We start from the raw sequence: 14,715 nt of genomic DNA on the forward strand, positions 1-14,715 counted from the left end.
TCCTTAGCTACCACAGCCTGCCCTCCCTCCTAGACAAGACTGTGCCAGTCAGCACAGATCCTGATTTGGTGAGAATGATGTATTTGTCTCATCACTGTGCGTTCTGGACTGTGCAGTAACTATTGTGATCATCTCCACAACAAATAGAAAAGCAGGCTGTAGATGGCCAAGAATATCATCAACATTTCTCACACACTAGACTTCTGATACGGCTTTATAGGCAGGTGAAACAGGGCAGAAATATTTTATTTCCTCAATCTTCACTAATTTGGTCACATTTTCCTCTCAAATTGAAACACAAAATCCCATATGAGTCACAGACTCTTATCTTTGAACCTTATGAAATCAATTAGAGTTGCATTCTCAAGAGTGTCATACTATGACAAAGGATGTGATTAGTGGTGAACTCTTTGCTGGAAGGTTCTGTCACAGATGATAGTTATTAATGACATGTGCTAACAAAGCTAGGTGAAGAAACCTGAAAAATCTCAGAGGTCAATAGAGAGAAAGAAAACAATGAGGAAGAGAATTCAGGAAAAATGTGATATTGCATGTAAGGTCTGACCAGTTAATGGGATTCAAAAAACTAGCACCAGCAGGAAAGGTGGCCCACACTTTTAGCGCAGGCACATGGGAGGCAGAAGCAAGCTGATCTCTGTGAGGTTGAGGTCAGCATGGTCCACAGAGAGAGAGAGAGTTCCAGGACAGCTAGGACTTTGCAGAAGAACCCTGTCTCAAAAAGACAGAACCAAACCAAACAAAGCAAAGTTAAACAAAACAAAACAGCCCCTGGGCATCTCTGTGGAGCAGAGACAAGAAAGTGCACAAAAGAGACACCAAGATCTGGACCCTGAGGGGCCTGCGCAAACTGTACCAACCAAGGACAATGTATGCGATACACCTAGACCGCCTGTTCAGATCTAGCCAGTGGACAGTTCATTCTTCATGGTTGTGGAGAAAGTGGGGATGGCCTCTGACATGAACTCTAGCACTCCCAATTTGATCATTTCCCCTTGGTGGAGAGGCTTGGTGGCACACACAAGAAAGGGGAAGCAGGCTGTCTGGATTAGACTTCAGAGGCTGTGGTCATATTGTGGGGGAGAAGGTCACTTCTGTCAGAAGTCTAGGGAAGAGGAATAGTGTGGGAGAGCAGAGGAGCATGGGAACAGGCAGATACAAGTGAGGGGATAACAAGCAGGATGTAATCTGAATAAATTATAATAATTTTTAAAAGGAAAAGAAAAAAATGAGAGACACCCATCAGTGAAGAACTTACCCACACAGCTCATGATAAAACAGGTGCTGAGGAGTAAAATAGAAATCACAGCAACTGACCAGAGTCTCAGGGTCCAGGAGACTCCCTTCCCTGTGGGACAGCAAGCAGACATAGTCACCACACACCAAAAGCTTAGAGTAGTGACAAACCAGACAAAATGCTCAGAGTAATTAGAAACTTACAGTAGGAAAAGCTGTGAAAGCCATAGAATAAATGACAAAGTCAGGTGGGAATTCATGTGCACACACACAAAGAGAGAGAGAGAGAGAGAGAGAGAGAGAGAGAGAGAGAGAGAGAGAGAGAGAGAGAGAGAGAGAGACTCTCACACAATCTAGAAAAAATTTCACCCTCAGGCATGTGCAATTCCATGTCTTTATACTTGCTTCTTTTTAAATATATTTTATTAATTTATTCATATTAAATCTCAATTGTTATCCCATCCCTTGTATCCTCCCATTCCTCCCTCCCTCCCATTTTCCTCTCACTCCCTTTCTCCATGACTGTGACAGAGGGGGACCTCCTCCCCCTGTATATACTCCCTTCTTTATAGCCTGCTATCCTTCCTCTGAGTGCCACCAGGCCTCCCTATCCAGGGGACATGGTCAAATATGGGGCACCAGAGTTCATGTGAAAGTCAGACCCCACTCTCCACTCAACTGTGAAGAACGTCCTGTCTATTGGCTAGATCTGGGTAGGGGTTCGAAGTTTCCTGCACATATTGTTCTTGGCTGGTGCCATAGTTTGAGCAGGACCCCTGGCCCAGATCTGCCCATCATAGTGTTCTTCTTGTAGGTTTCTAGGACCCTCTGGATCCTTCTATTTCTCCATTCTTCCATGCTTCTCTCACCTAGAGTCCCAATAGGATGTCCTCCCCTCTGTCCCACTTTCCTGGTAAGTGAAGACTTTCATGGGACATATCCCTTGGGCTAGTGTCCAGTTCTAAGTGAGTATATACTATTTGAGACTTTCTACTTCTGGGTTAACTCACTCATTATGATCATTTCTAGTTCAATCCATTTGTCTACAAATTTTGGGAAATCCTTGTTTTTAATAGCTGAGTAATTATTTCCCTCAAACTCCTGTGGGTCTGCTGTCCTGTTTCATTCTATCGTTCAGCCTGACCACTTGTCTGCGTCTTTACCCCAGGCAAACACTCATCCCATCACACACTTTCACCATGGCCTCTGAACTGAGACAGGAATGCTCACCGCACCTGGGGGCTGGCTCTCCTCCACCATTATTTAGGTCTGTGTTCAGAAGTTCAAGGGCTTCTTGCGTCTTTGTCTCCCTGATATGAGTCAGGGACCTGTCTTCTTTCAAAGAGACCAGAGCTCTACCTACTCTGAGCTAAATGCCCCAGAGATGGATAACCCTGTACACCCTGAAGAAGCTGAAGTAGGAAATGGTGTCTAGTGATTAAAGGCACTAGAAGAGTCTTTAAGAATCTTTTCAAGAAAGAGGAAATTGAGAAACATGCCTAAAACTGTTCCTGGAAACTCTGACAAGAGTATTCTCATCACTTGCTCAGTTCCTAATATGGAACTTTCTCCCACCTCAAACGAGATTTCTCTGTGAATGTAATTTAAAGAAATTGTTACAATATTTTATTTGGGTTATTTAGTTAATATAAGGTTTGAGATACACACACACACACACACAAACACACACACACACACACACACACACACACACACACATATGAACTGGGTTCTTGTAAGCAATAAAAAGTCTGATTGAAGGCCTAGAATTTAGTCATTATGAATTAATGTAGTAAATAATAAGAAGTTTATAGAGGTCTGAGAGATGATAAAGTGGTTGGAAGCCTTGCAAGCATGAGGACCTGAGACTGATGCCCAGAACCTACCTAGAAATGTCATGTGTGATGATACATGCTTGTAATCCCAGATCTGAGAAAGCAGAGACAGATGGATCCCTGGGAGCTTCTTGTCAGGCATCCCAGCTTTTAATTGATGTTCTCCAGACCCATGAGAGACTCTGCCTTAAAGGAAGTGGATGGTGTTCCTGAGATTTATAGCCAAGGTTTTCTGAAATGGAAATAAAAGGAAGACTTGAATTCTCATAACTGGTTAAAATATTTATTATAGATATAAGGGAAATTAGAGACAGAAGCATCAAGAATGATCCAGAGTGAGCCAGGCCATAGCTAGTGGTTCAGGGGAGGTCATGAGAGCCAGTGGCAAAGAGGCCAGGAGTGAGCCAGAAGAACGAGATAGCAAAAGGACCACATAGCCACAATGGCCGGGTTGTGTATGAATGAGATGTTGGGGGAAAGGCCTGTCCTAGTCCATGGGCTACAGAGTTTAAGGTAAGGGGTGGGGTGTGCCAGCTAGGATGTCTCTGCAACAGGTACTGACAATGCTGAGAGAGGCTGGTGAATAGCATCTGCTTTGATATGTTAGTAGGCAGCTCAGCTGTTTGGGCAAAGTGGATTAGTAACATTTAATAAGTTCTTTCATTAGGTTGGTAACATTTAAGGAGCTCCCTCATTAGGTTAAAGGAACTGAAAATTGATATGAAATCAGAGGCAAGCCTTATAAAGTCTGTTATCACTCCCTCCTCACACATGTTCTTAGGAACTTTCCCTCTACTGTCATCACCAAACCAACACATTCATGAGGAAGCAGTCTCCAATGGGATACCTACGATACTGGGATACATAACATGTAAGGACATGGCCCTTATCTGTGGTTCTTAGCACAGAGCTTCTGAAAGTCCTCTGATCACAGGATATTTTCTCTGCCCATTTTAGTGGGAATGTTCTAAACTCCAAAAATAGTACCACAACAATAAATATAAAATTAACTCTTGCCAGATCTTAAGACTGTTTCAAAATAAGGCCAACATGTACTCAGACAGTGGCAACCCAAACTTCCACATCGTCAGAACAGGGAAAGAGCTGAAGACTGACTTCAATAACTAGTAACCAACTACAAAGCCACAGAGAAAGCTCAAACTTAGATTGAACTCAACGAAGGTTTTCAAGTAACAGTATAGGGATAGCTATGGTAATGATGGAATGGACTTGGGAATTTTAAAATCCCCTAAGTCTTCTTTTCCCATGGTTGTTTGATAAAAAAAAAAGTAAGGAAGAAGTGGTTGTTTCCACCAATTCGTTACTAATTGATTCCACTTCCCCTTCTGGATGAAGATATCCAAACTATAATCTTGAGTTGACTGACTGTCCAGGAAGAGAAAACATTCTCCTAAGCTGTCCAGAGTCAAACTTCATTATGCTTTCTTACCCATCTCCAGCATGCACACTCTAACTGACCACTGACACTCAGCACTCTAGTCTCTGCAACCTTAGGTTCCAGACTACACTGGAATACCTTTTAATAAAGAATCTTGCACTTCCAGATGGCAGCAGTCAAGACTTACAATATCTGGGTGGTAGAAGATCAGAGACTGTGGTTATGGTAACCTAGCAGTTGACTACAAAACATTGACATTGGTGTCTTCCAGATGAGAGGTGACACTGCTGGACTTGCAGACACACATTTCTAGGCCCCTCTGTAGCTCTCTTCCTGGTCCAGGAGTTGTGCAAGGTCCTCGACTCCCAGTGCCCTGTGCTTTCTGCCTATAGGAGCAAAGTTCCCACATTCCAGGGGCTCTCTTCTCCAGCCACCAGACTTTGGGTTACTCCCACTTTCCCATAAACAGGTCTTGGATACTGGGGTTAACATCCCAACACCACTCCATGATTCTACTGGTCCCCCTGTGGATACCAGCTGAACAATAAGAGCATATAGGGTCCTGGGTCCAAGATGGCAGAACTCAGCCAAATTTGAGTGCCTGGAGCTCAGTGCCTGCTTGGCTAGCAAGTGGCTGTGTGGCTAAATCCATAACGCCAGGGCATGTTGGCTGTGTCGCTGACTCCATAAGGATAATGCTTGCTCATAAACTGCCTGACCTGTCTGATCCACCTGGGACGCAGAGATCAGAGAGATGAGATATATGTGGGACCTAAGGCTGGTTGTCTGCCATGACAAAGAGGCCTTGGGTGGTCAGAGCAACAATCAGGTCAGAGTTCTCTCTGCCTACTACTAATCTGCCTAACCCACCTGCGATACAGCCACCAGAGAGGTGAGATGTATGTGGGAGCAAACTCCTATTGTCTGCCATCTCAAGGAGGCCTGTGGCTGGCCCAAGCATTCAGCTTAGATTACTATATACCTATTCCTGATCTGCCTGACACATGTGGGACACAGCTAGCAGAGAAGTGAGCTGTATGTGGGACCCAGCCCTCATTGTCTGAGACCCCGAGGAGGCTTCTGAGGGCCTGAGCAACATACAGCTTGGAGCCATTTCTACATACTCCTGAGCTGCAAGACCACTGGGGACCATCAGGTCTTCTGACACCAAAGAAAACTAGATGGCATCAGTGAAAAATACATGCAACAAACCTAGGCTTGTATGACACCACCAGGAACCAGCTATCTTACCACCACAAGCTCTGGATGTACTATCACATCTGAAGTGCAAGAAAACTATATAAAATCTGAGGTTATGAAAATGATAAAGGCCTTAAAGGAGGAATGTAAATCTCTCAAAAAAAAAGCAAAATACAATCAAATAAGAAAGGAATTTAATAAATACCTTAAAGAAATGTAAGAAAATACAATCAGATGGGAGAAGAAAATGAACAAAATTGTTAAAGAGCAAAAAAAAAATTGAAATAGAAGCAATAAAGAAAATACAATCTGAGACAACTCCAGAGACAGAATACCTAGGTAAGAGAACAAGAATTACAGATTCAAGTATCACCAACAGAATACAAGAGATGGAAGAGAGATCTGAGGTGTAGGAGATACGATTAAAGAAACTGATACATCAGTCAAAGAAAATGTTAAATCTAAAAAATTCCAGACACAAAACATCTAAGAAATCTGAGACACTATATAAGGGCAAAGCCTAATAATAATAAGAATAGAGGAAAATGACTCCCAGTTCCAAGGTCCAGAAAATATTTTCAACAAAATCATAGAAGGAAACTTTCCCAGCATAAAAGAAAGGGATGCCAGTAAACATACAAGATTCTTACAGAACACCAAATAGATTGGAGTGGAAAAGAAAATCCTCCTGCCATAGTAATCAAAACACTAAATGTACAAAAAAAAGAAAGGAAGGAAGGAAGAATATGAAAAGCTGTAAGGTAAAAAGACCAAGTATCATGTAAAGGCAAACCTACCAGAATTACACCTGACTTCTCATCTGAAACTCTAAAAGCTAGAATGCCCTGGGAAAATATATTACAAACACTAAAAGGACACAGATATCAGCCCCAACTACTATATCCAGCAAATTTAAATCACCATAGGGGAGGAAAACAAGATATTCCATAATAAAAAACAAATTTAAACGGTACCTATTCACAAATCCAGCCCTATAGAAGATACTAGAAGGCAAACTACAACCCAAGGGGGCTAACTACACTCAGGAAAACACAGGAAATAAATAACCACACAACAGCAAAACCAAAAGAAGGGGTGCACACGCACACACTCTATCACCACTAACATTGAAATAAAAGGAATTAACAATCACTGGTCATTGATAACTCTCAACATCAATGGTCTCAACTCCCCAGTAAAAAGATACAGGTTAACAGAATGGATGTGAAACCAAGACCCATCATTCCGCTGCATACAAAACACACCTCAGCAATAGTGACAGACGTTACCTCAGAGTGAAAGACTACAAAAAGGTTTTCCATCCAAATAGATCCAAGAAGCAAGCTTAAGTAGTAATTCTAGAATTTAATAAAATAGATTTTCAACCATAATTAATCAAAATAAATAAGAAGGTCACTTCATATTTATCAAGGGAAAAATAGACCAAAACGATGTCTCAATTCTGAAGATCCATGCCCCAAATGCAAGGGCATCACTTTCATATAAGAAACATTACTAAAGCTTAAATTATACATCAAACCCTCCACATTAATAGTGGGAGACTTCAATACCACACTCTCACCAACAGACAGATCATAGAGACAGAAACTAAACAGAGAAATAAAGAAACTAACAGACATTATGAATCAAGTGTACCTAAAAGATATTTGCAGAACATTTCACCCAAACACAAAATAATATATTTTCTTCTCAGAACCTCATAGAACCTTCTCCAAAATCAACAATATACTCAGTCACAAAGCAAGTATCAACAGATACAAGAAGATTGAAATAACCATGTGTGTCTTATCAGACACCATGGATTAAAGCTGAAACTCAACAACTACAGACACAACAGAAAGTCTATAAACTCATGTAAACTGAACAACTAACTTCCTACTCAGTGACCACTGGGTCAAGGATGAAATAAAGAATGAAAGTAAAGACTATCTAGAATTCAATGGAAATGAAGGCAAAACATATCCAATTTATGGGACACAATGAAAGCAGTGTTAAAAGGACACTTCATAGCACTAAGCACCTGCAGAAAGAAATTGAAGAGATCCCATATTAGCAGCTTAAGAGCACATCTGAGAGGTCTAGAAAAAAAAAGAGACAAACACACCAAAGAGGAGTAGATGATAGGAAATAAACTCAGGGCTGAAATCAATAAATCAAAAACAATGAGAACAATACAAAGAATCAAAGAAACTAAGAGCTCTTTCTTTGAGAAAATGAACAAGATAGACAAACCCTTAGCCAACCTAAGAGGGAGAATATCCAAATTAACATAATGAGAAATAAAAAGGGGGACATAAAAACAGACACTGAAGAGATCCAAAGAATCATTAGGTTTTGCTTCAAAAGCCTGTTCTCCACAAAATTGAGAAATCTAAATGAAATGTATGGTTTTCTTGATAGAAACCACTTATCGCCATTAAATGAAGATCAGGTAAACAGTATAAACAGTCCTGTAACTCCTAAGAAAAAAGAAGCATTCATCAGTCATCAGAAGTCTCCCAAACAAACAAACAAAAAAGCCCAAGGCCAGATAGTTCTTGTGTAGAATTCTACCAGACTTTCGAAGGACAGCTAAAACCAACACTCCTCTAACTATTCCACAAAATACAACCAGAAGGAACATTAACAAACTCATTATTTAATGTCATAGTCACCCTGCTACCTAAGCCACACAGAGACCCAACAAAGGAAGAGAACTTCAGACCCATTCCACTCATGAACACTAATGCAAAAATACTCAATAAAATATTCACAAACCAAATCAAAGAACACATAAGTTACATCATCCACCATGATCAAGTAGGCTTCATTCCAGGGATGCTGGGAAGATTCAACATATGAAAATCTATCCATGTTATCCACCATATAAAAAAACTGAAAGAAAAAAATCACATGACCATCTCAATAGATGCATAAAAAGCCTTTGAGAAAATCTAACACATCTTCATGATGAAACCCTTAGAGAGATCAGAGCAAAAGACCCATACCTAAACATAATAAAGGCTATATACAGCAAGCTGATAGCCAACATCATGTAAAATGGAGATAAACTCAAAGCAATTTCACTAAAATCAGGCATAAGACAATGCTGCCCACTCTCTCCATATATATACTCAATATACAAGTTAAAGTTCTAGCTAAAGTGATAAGACAATGAAAAGAGGTCAATGAACAGGATGAATAGAAAAGGAAGACGTCAAAGTGTCACTATTCACACATGATATGGTGATATACACAAGTGACCCCAAAAATTCCACCAGAGAACTTTTAATGCTGATAAACAACCTCAGCAATGTGGCTGGATACAAGATTAATTAAAGCCCTCCTATACAAAAACAAGTGGCCTGAGAAAGAAATTAGGGAAACATCATTCACAATAGCGACAAATAATATAAAGTATCTTGGTGTATTCTAACCAAACAAGTTAAATATCTATGTGACAAGAACTTCAAGTCTCTGAAGAAAGAAACTGAAGATATGAAAAGATGGAAAAATGTCCCATGCTCATAAGATTAACATAGTAAAAATAGCCGTCTTACCAAAAGCAATCTACAGATTCAATGCAATACCTATCAAATACCAACATGATTCTTTACAGACCTTGAAAGAATAATTCTAAATGTCATGTGGAAAAGGAAAAAACCCACCATAGCTAAAACAGTCCGATTATACAATAAAACAACTTCTAGAGGTATCTTCATCTCTGACTTCAAGCTGTAGTGCAGAGAAATATCAATAAAATCTGCATGGTACTGGCATAGAAATAGATTGGTTGATCAATGGAACTGAATCAAAGACTCCGAAATAAAGTCACACACCTATTGGTACTTAAAGTTTGACAAAGGAGCCAAAGCCATACAATGGATAAAAGAAAGAATCTACCAAAAATGGTGTTGGTAATTGGATGTTTGCATGTAGAAGGATGAAAATATACATATTTATCACCCTGCACAAAATTCAAGTCCACACCAATCAAAGACCTCAACATAACACCAGATACACTAAGTCGATTAGAACATAGATGCCCCTCAACTAAAGAATGGATAAAGAAGCTGGGGTACATCTATACAATGGAATACCAGTCAGCTATTAAAAACAAAGGAATCATGCAACGTGCAGGCAAATGGATGGAATGAGAAAAGATCATCCTGAATGAGGTAACCCAGACCCAGAAAGACACACATGGTATATACTCACTTATAAGCAGATTTTGGACATAAAATACAAGATAAACATACCACAATGTACAGACCCAAAGAAGGTAAGTAACAATGAGGATCCAATGAAGGACTGTTAAGTCTCAGTCAGAAAGGGAAATATAATATACAGAGGTAGTGGTAGAAGAGAAGGAACAAGCTAGAAGATGGAACACCAAGAGAAATAAGGGTGGAGACCAGACCTGGGAGAGGAGAGGGAAGGATGACAGAAGGCTTGCAGACAAAAAAAAAAGGCTGTGGGCTGAGTCATCTCCATTACAAACTGAAGACCTAAGTCAGCGTAGATTCCTGGAAGGATATGAGGGCAACTGTAGCAGAGACTCCTAGTAGCAGCAGCCATAGAGATTGAAGTAGATACCCTCTAACTAGACAGGACTCCTAGTAGAGAGAGGGGAACACCAACCCACCCACAAAAAGTTCCACCCAAAGTTTATCCTGCTTACAATATATGCAGGGATAAAGTTAGAGCAGAGACTGAAGAAATGTCCAACCAATGCCTGGACCAACCTGAGACTCACCCCATAGGAGAGAACCAACCCCTGACACTATTAACAATATTCTGCTATGCTTGCAGACAGGAGCCTATTCTCTGAGAGGCTCCACACAGTAGTGGTTTGAAACAGATGCTGAGAATCATAGCCAAACATTGGGCAATGCATAGGGAGTTTTCTGGATATGTTGCGGCGGGGGGTGGGGGGGAGGCGGTGTAGAAAAGAACCTGAAGGTAATGTGAGCTCCACAAGAAGACCAACAGAGCAAACTAACCAGGGCCTAGAAGGATTTGCACCACCAAAGGACCACACATGGAATGAACATAGGCCCCCTACACAGATGTAGCCAGTGGGCAGCTCAGGCTTCATGCGGATCCTCTAGTAAGGAGAGGAGGGACTGTCTCTGACACAGACTCTGTGGACAGAATTGTGATCACGTCTGCCTGACAGGACTGCCTTGCCAGGCAATAGAGGAAGAGAACACACTCAGTCCTTATGCAACTAGATAATCTGGGGTGGTGGACGGGAAGGGGGGAATCCCGTTTTCTAAGGAATAGGTGAGGAGGGAAGGGGCAGAAGAAGTATCGGTGAGACTGACAGGAGTAGAGGCGTGAGGCTACAACTAGGATGTAATGTGAATAAATAAACAGACAGAAATAAATAAGTAAATGCGTAAATAAATAAATAAATGCTGAAATGATAGGACAAAGTCCAACCAAAGAATGTCCTGAAAGAAAATATAACATTAAACAAAAGGAAGCAAGTTGGTAGGGAAAATGAAAAATCAGAACATGAGGAAAATTGTGGGTGAGCTCAAATCAGATGTGTAGATGAATGCAATATATCTGTATCAATTCAGGAAAAAAATATAGAACCTCACTACGCAGAATATAATAACCACTAAGGATTAAGCTAGAAGCACGGGGTATACTTGGAGACACCAACAAAGGGAATGTGATTTTGTTTTGTCTGAATCTCTCTAATGTTTAAAATAATGTTTCCCGTTGAACCTAGCTAATTAGAAAGTGTGTATAAGCTCTGCTTGGGACTCTGCTCAGTAGCTGAGATAATATTAACATTCTAGGAGTTGCCAAAGGCAAGAGACTAGATCAATCAGAGTATCTGATAACTTTTCTTCTTATGCCTTGAGTCTTCAGTTCATGACACTTTCCCCTGGGCTGTGACACCATATTTGTCCTGCCAGCTGTTCATCATATGAGGATGGTCTAGGGAAGGCTGGCTCCACACTGCTTACAGTATAACTGACTGTGTGACTTTGATCAGTTGTCCTTAATCCTTGTAAAAGGACTGAAGCATTGCATCTAAAGTGTTGGGTAGTTAAAAACGTGAAAATCAGCCACAGTTAAGCTCCTGTAGACTTTAAATACACTTTAGGTTCCAATGAAAGCTTAAACCTAACGGATTTTTAATAAATACAATATGAAATTTTGCATATAATGCAAAAAAACAAGTGCTAACTCCTGTGTAAGATAATAAATTACAAGTGTCATCAATGAAATGAGTAAAAACAATGATGCCCAGTAAATTCTTTTCATGGAAGAGGAAAAAATGTTTATGTGAACTTGGTAAACTAAAAGAGATCTCTGGAGTGAAGCAGGCAGGAGTGACTGGGGACCAAGGTGCACCAAGATTCTGCAGAGAGAGCAGTAAAGTCAACAGATGGAGCACTATGCATCACTCACATGGCCTAGAAAGATGACTGGATGTGGGATTGACAGTGACCTGGTGAACTGAAGAAAGCGCAGCAGCACATATGAGCTGGTGGATGTCTGTGGTTACCACCAAGCAATGACTTTGAACTTCTCCTTCTATAAACGCTGTGTCAAAGGCTACACTTGTACTTACCACACCCAGTACTGAGAGAAGCCAGAGAGAGCCTCAGGATGGAGCTAAGCAGCAACTCAGTTAGGCTGTGCCAGAATGACTTTCCAAAGGGAACTTCTACACTCCACCAGGTCAGGACACATGTCAAACCAGGCTCTGTGAGCTTAAACTCGAACTGCAAAAATTCCTTTGCACACCAGTGCAGTTTGCTCCATGTGTCGTCACAGGAGTGGAGAGGTTCAAAGTCCATTCTGTCCCTTTTCCTTATCACCACTTCTCAGCCTGTGAATCTTAACACTATTCTATTTTTCCCTCTGTCCTGGCTAGTTTTATGTCAAATTGGTACAAGCTATAGTCATCTGATAAGGAAGAACCACAATTGAGAAAATGCCTCCATAAGAATCAGGCTCTAATCAAGTCTGTACAGCATTTTCTTAGTTAGTGATCAATGGGAGAGAGCCCAGCTCACTGTGAGTGATGCCACCCCTGGCCTGGTGGTCCAGGATACTATAAGAAATCAGTCTGAGGAAGGCAGGGGACCAAGCTAGTAAAAAGCGCCATGGCCTCTGTGTCAGTTTCTGCCTTCAGGTTCCTGCCCTATTTAAGTTCCTGTCCTGACTTTCTTTGGTGACTAACAGTGATATGGCGGCATAAGCCAAATAACGTTGTTCATATACAACTTGCTTTGGTCATGGTGTTTCATCACAGCAAGAATAACATTAACTAAGAAACCCTGCAAGTAACAGTACCAATCTTGGTTTTCTCTCTAACATTGTCTATCCCTATTTTCACCTACACTAAATTCCCTCAGATCATATTCTTAGTAACTAAAACTTTAGTATATACCAAACTATCCTCGGTCAGTTATCTTCTATCAGCTATTGAAGCTGCAGGTACCACTGTTACCATTGCTACCATGACATTTCCATAATGGTTTTATCCAGCAGATGTGGTTGCTGTTGATATTCTACTCCGAGAGCAATGCAGACAATGCACCATGCACTCTGGGCTCCTGAACTGAGGATCTAAACTCGGCCATAAGCTAGTTCCATTGGGACATTGTGAATACTTCAACTAAACTAATAAAATAAGTTTTAAAATTCAAGCAGTAACTAGTCAGACTGCAAATTGATGAGCCATGGTAGGTTGATCCATGGGAAGCCTTACTTTTTCTGGGCTTTTTCTGATAATAGGAGGGAGAGCAGGGGAGGTTGTGGGGAAGAGAGGAAGGAGGGTGTGGAAGGGAGGCTACAATCAGTATGTTAAGTAAATAAATTCATTTAAAAAAAAGCAAGCAGTCAGTGCAGGAGGGGCTACAATTGAGATGTAAGGTGAACAAATTTTTTGAAAAATACAAGCAGTATTTGCTCACCATGTTCTTAGCAGCCTTATTCATAATAGCCAGAACATGGAAACAGCCTAAGTGTCCATCAGTAGAAGAATGGATAAAGAAACTGTGGTACATATACACTATGGAATACTACTCAGCTATTAAAAACAAGGAATTCCCAAAATTTGTGGATAAATGGATTGAGCTAGAAATGATCATAATGAGTGAGTTAACTCAGAAGCAGAAAGACTCAAATGGTATATATTCACTTATATCTGCATATTAGCCCAACGGGTATGTCCCACGAAAGCCTTCACTTACCAGGAAACAGAGACAGAGGAGAGGACATTCTAGTGGGACTCTAGATGTGAGATTCATGAGAGAAAGGCAAAGTAGAAGGACCCAGAGGGTCCTAGGAGCCTACAAGTAGAACATTATGATAGGCAGATTTGGGCACAGGGGACCCACTCAAACTAGGCACCAGACAAGGACAATACAGGCGGTAAACCTTAAACCCCTACCCAGATCTAGACAATGGACAGAACACTCTCCACAGTAAAGTGGAGAGTGGGATATTACGTTCTCACACACTCTGGTGCCTCACCTCTGACCATGTCCCCTGGATGGGGAGACCTGATGGCACTCAGAGGAAGGACAGCAGGTTACCAAGAAGAGACTTGATACCCTATGATCATATAGAGGGGGAGGTAATCCCCCTCAGGAACTGTCATAGGGGAGGGGAATAAGGGGAAAATGGGAGGGAGGGAAGAATGGGAGGATACAAGGGATGGGATAACCATTGAGATGTAATAAGAATAAATTAATAATAAAAAAAATTAAACTGTGAAAAAAAAAAGAAAAGAAAAATACAAGCAGTAAAATCCTTCAGTTGCATAAATCTTAATGCAGTAATATATGAGACATGAACAATGAAAGCAACATGATTCTTTTAAAAATTACTATATTAGTTATTTTGTAGCTGTTATAAAATACCATAACCAAGACAAAATACAAAAGCTGAAGTTTATTTGGGCTTACAGTTGGGGAGGGAAAGTCTATAATGGTACAGCAAGTCTATGTGGCAGCAAGCAGAGTAGGAAGCTTGTGATCACACTCCATCTCC

The 14,715-nt window shown here is 40.8% G+C and overlaps 2 protein-coding genes across 3 annotated transcripts in view; both read right to left on the reverse strand.

The window, feature by feature from the left end:
• Window positions 1-14,715, reverse strand: part of LOC311588403 (C-type lectin domain family 6 member A) — a 152,048-nt gene that overhangs the window by 101,428 nt on the left and 35,905 nt on the right. Inside the window, exon 2 of the mRNA XM_084765985.1 lies at window positions 1,277-1,366. Within this exon, the coding sequence (XP_084622111.1) occupies window positions 1,277-1,366 (90 nt within the window). The remainder of the gene's footprint in view (window positions 1-1,276; window positions 1,367-14,715) is intronic.
• Window positions 1-14,715, reverse strand: part of LOC311588396 (C-type lectin domain family 6 member A-like) — a 167,904-nt gene that overhangs the window by 20,907 nt on the left and 132,282 nt on the right. The gene's annotated exons all lie outside the window — the stretch shown is intronic.

This window comes from Acomys minous (assembly GCF_964271855.1).
Source record: "Acomys minous genome assembly, chromosome: 17".
Classification (NCBI taxonomy): Eukaryota; Metazoa; Chordata; class Mammalia; order Rodentia; family Muridae; genus Acomys; species Acomys minous.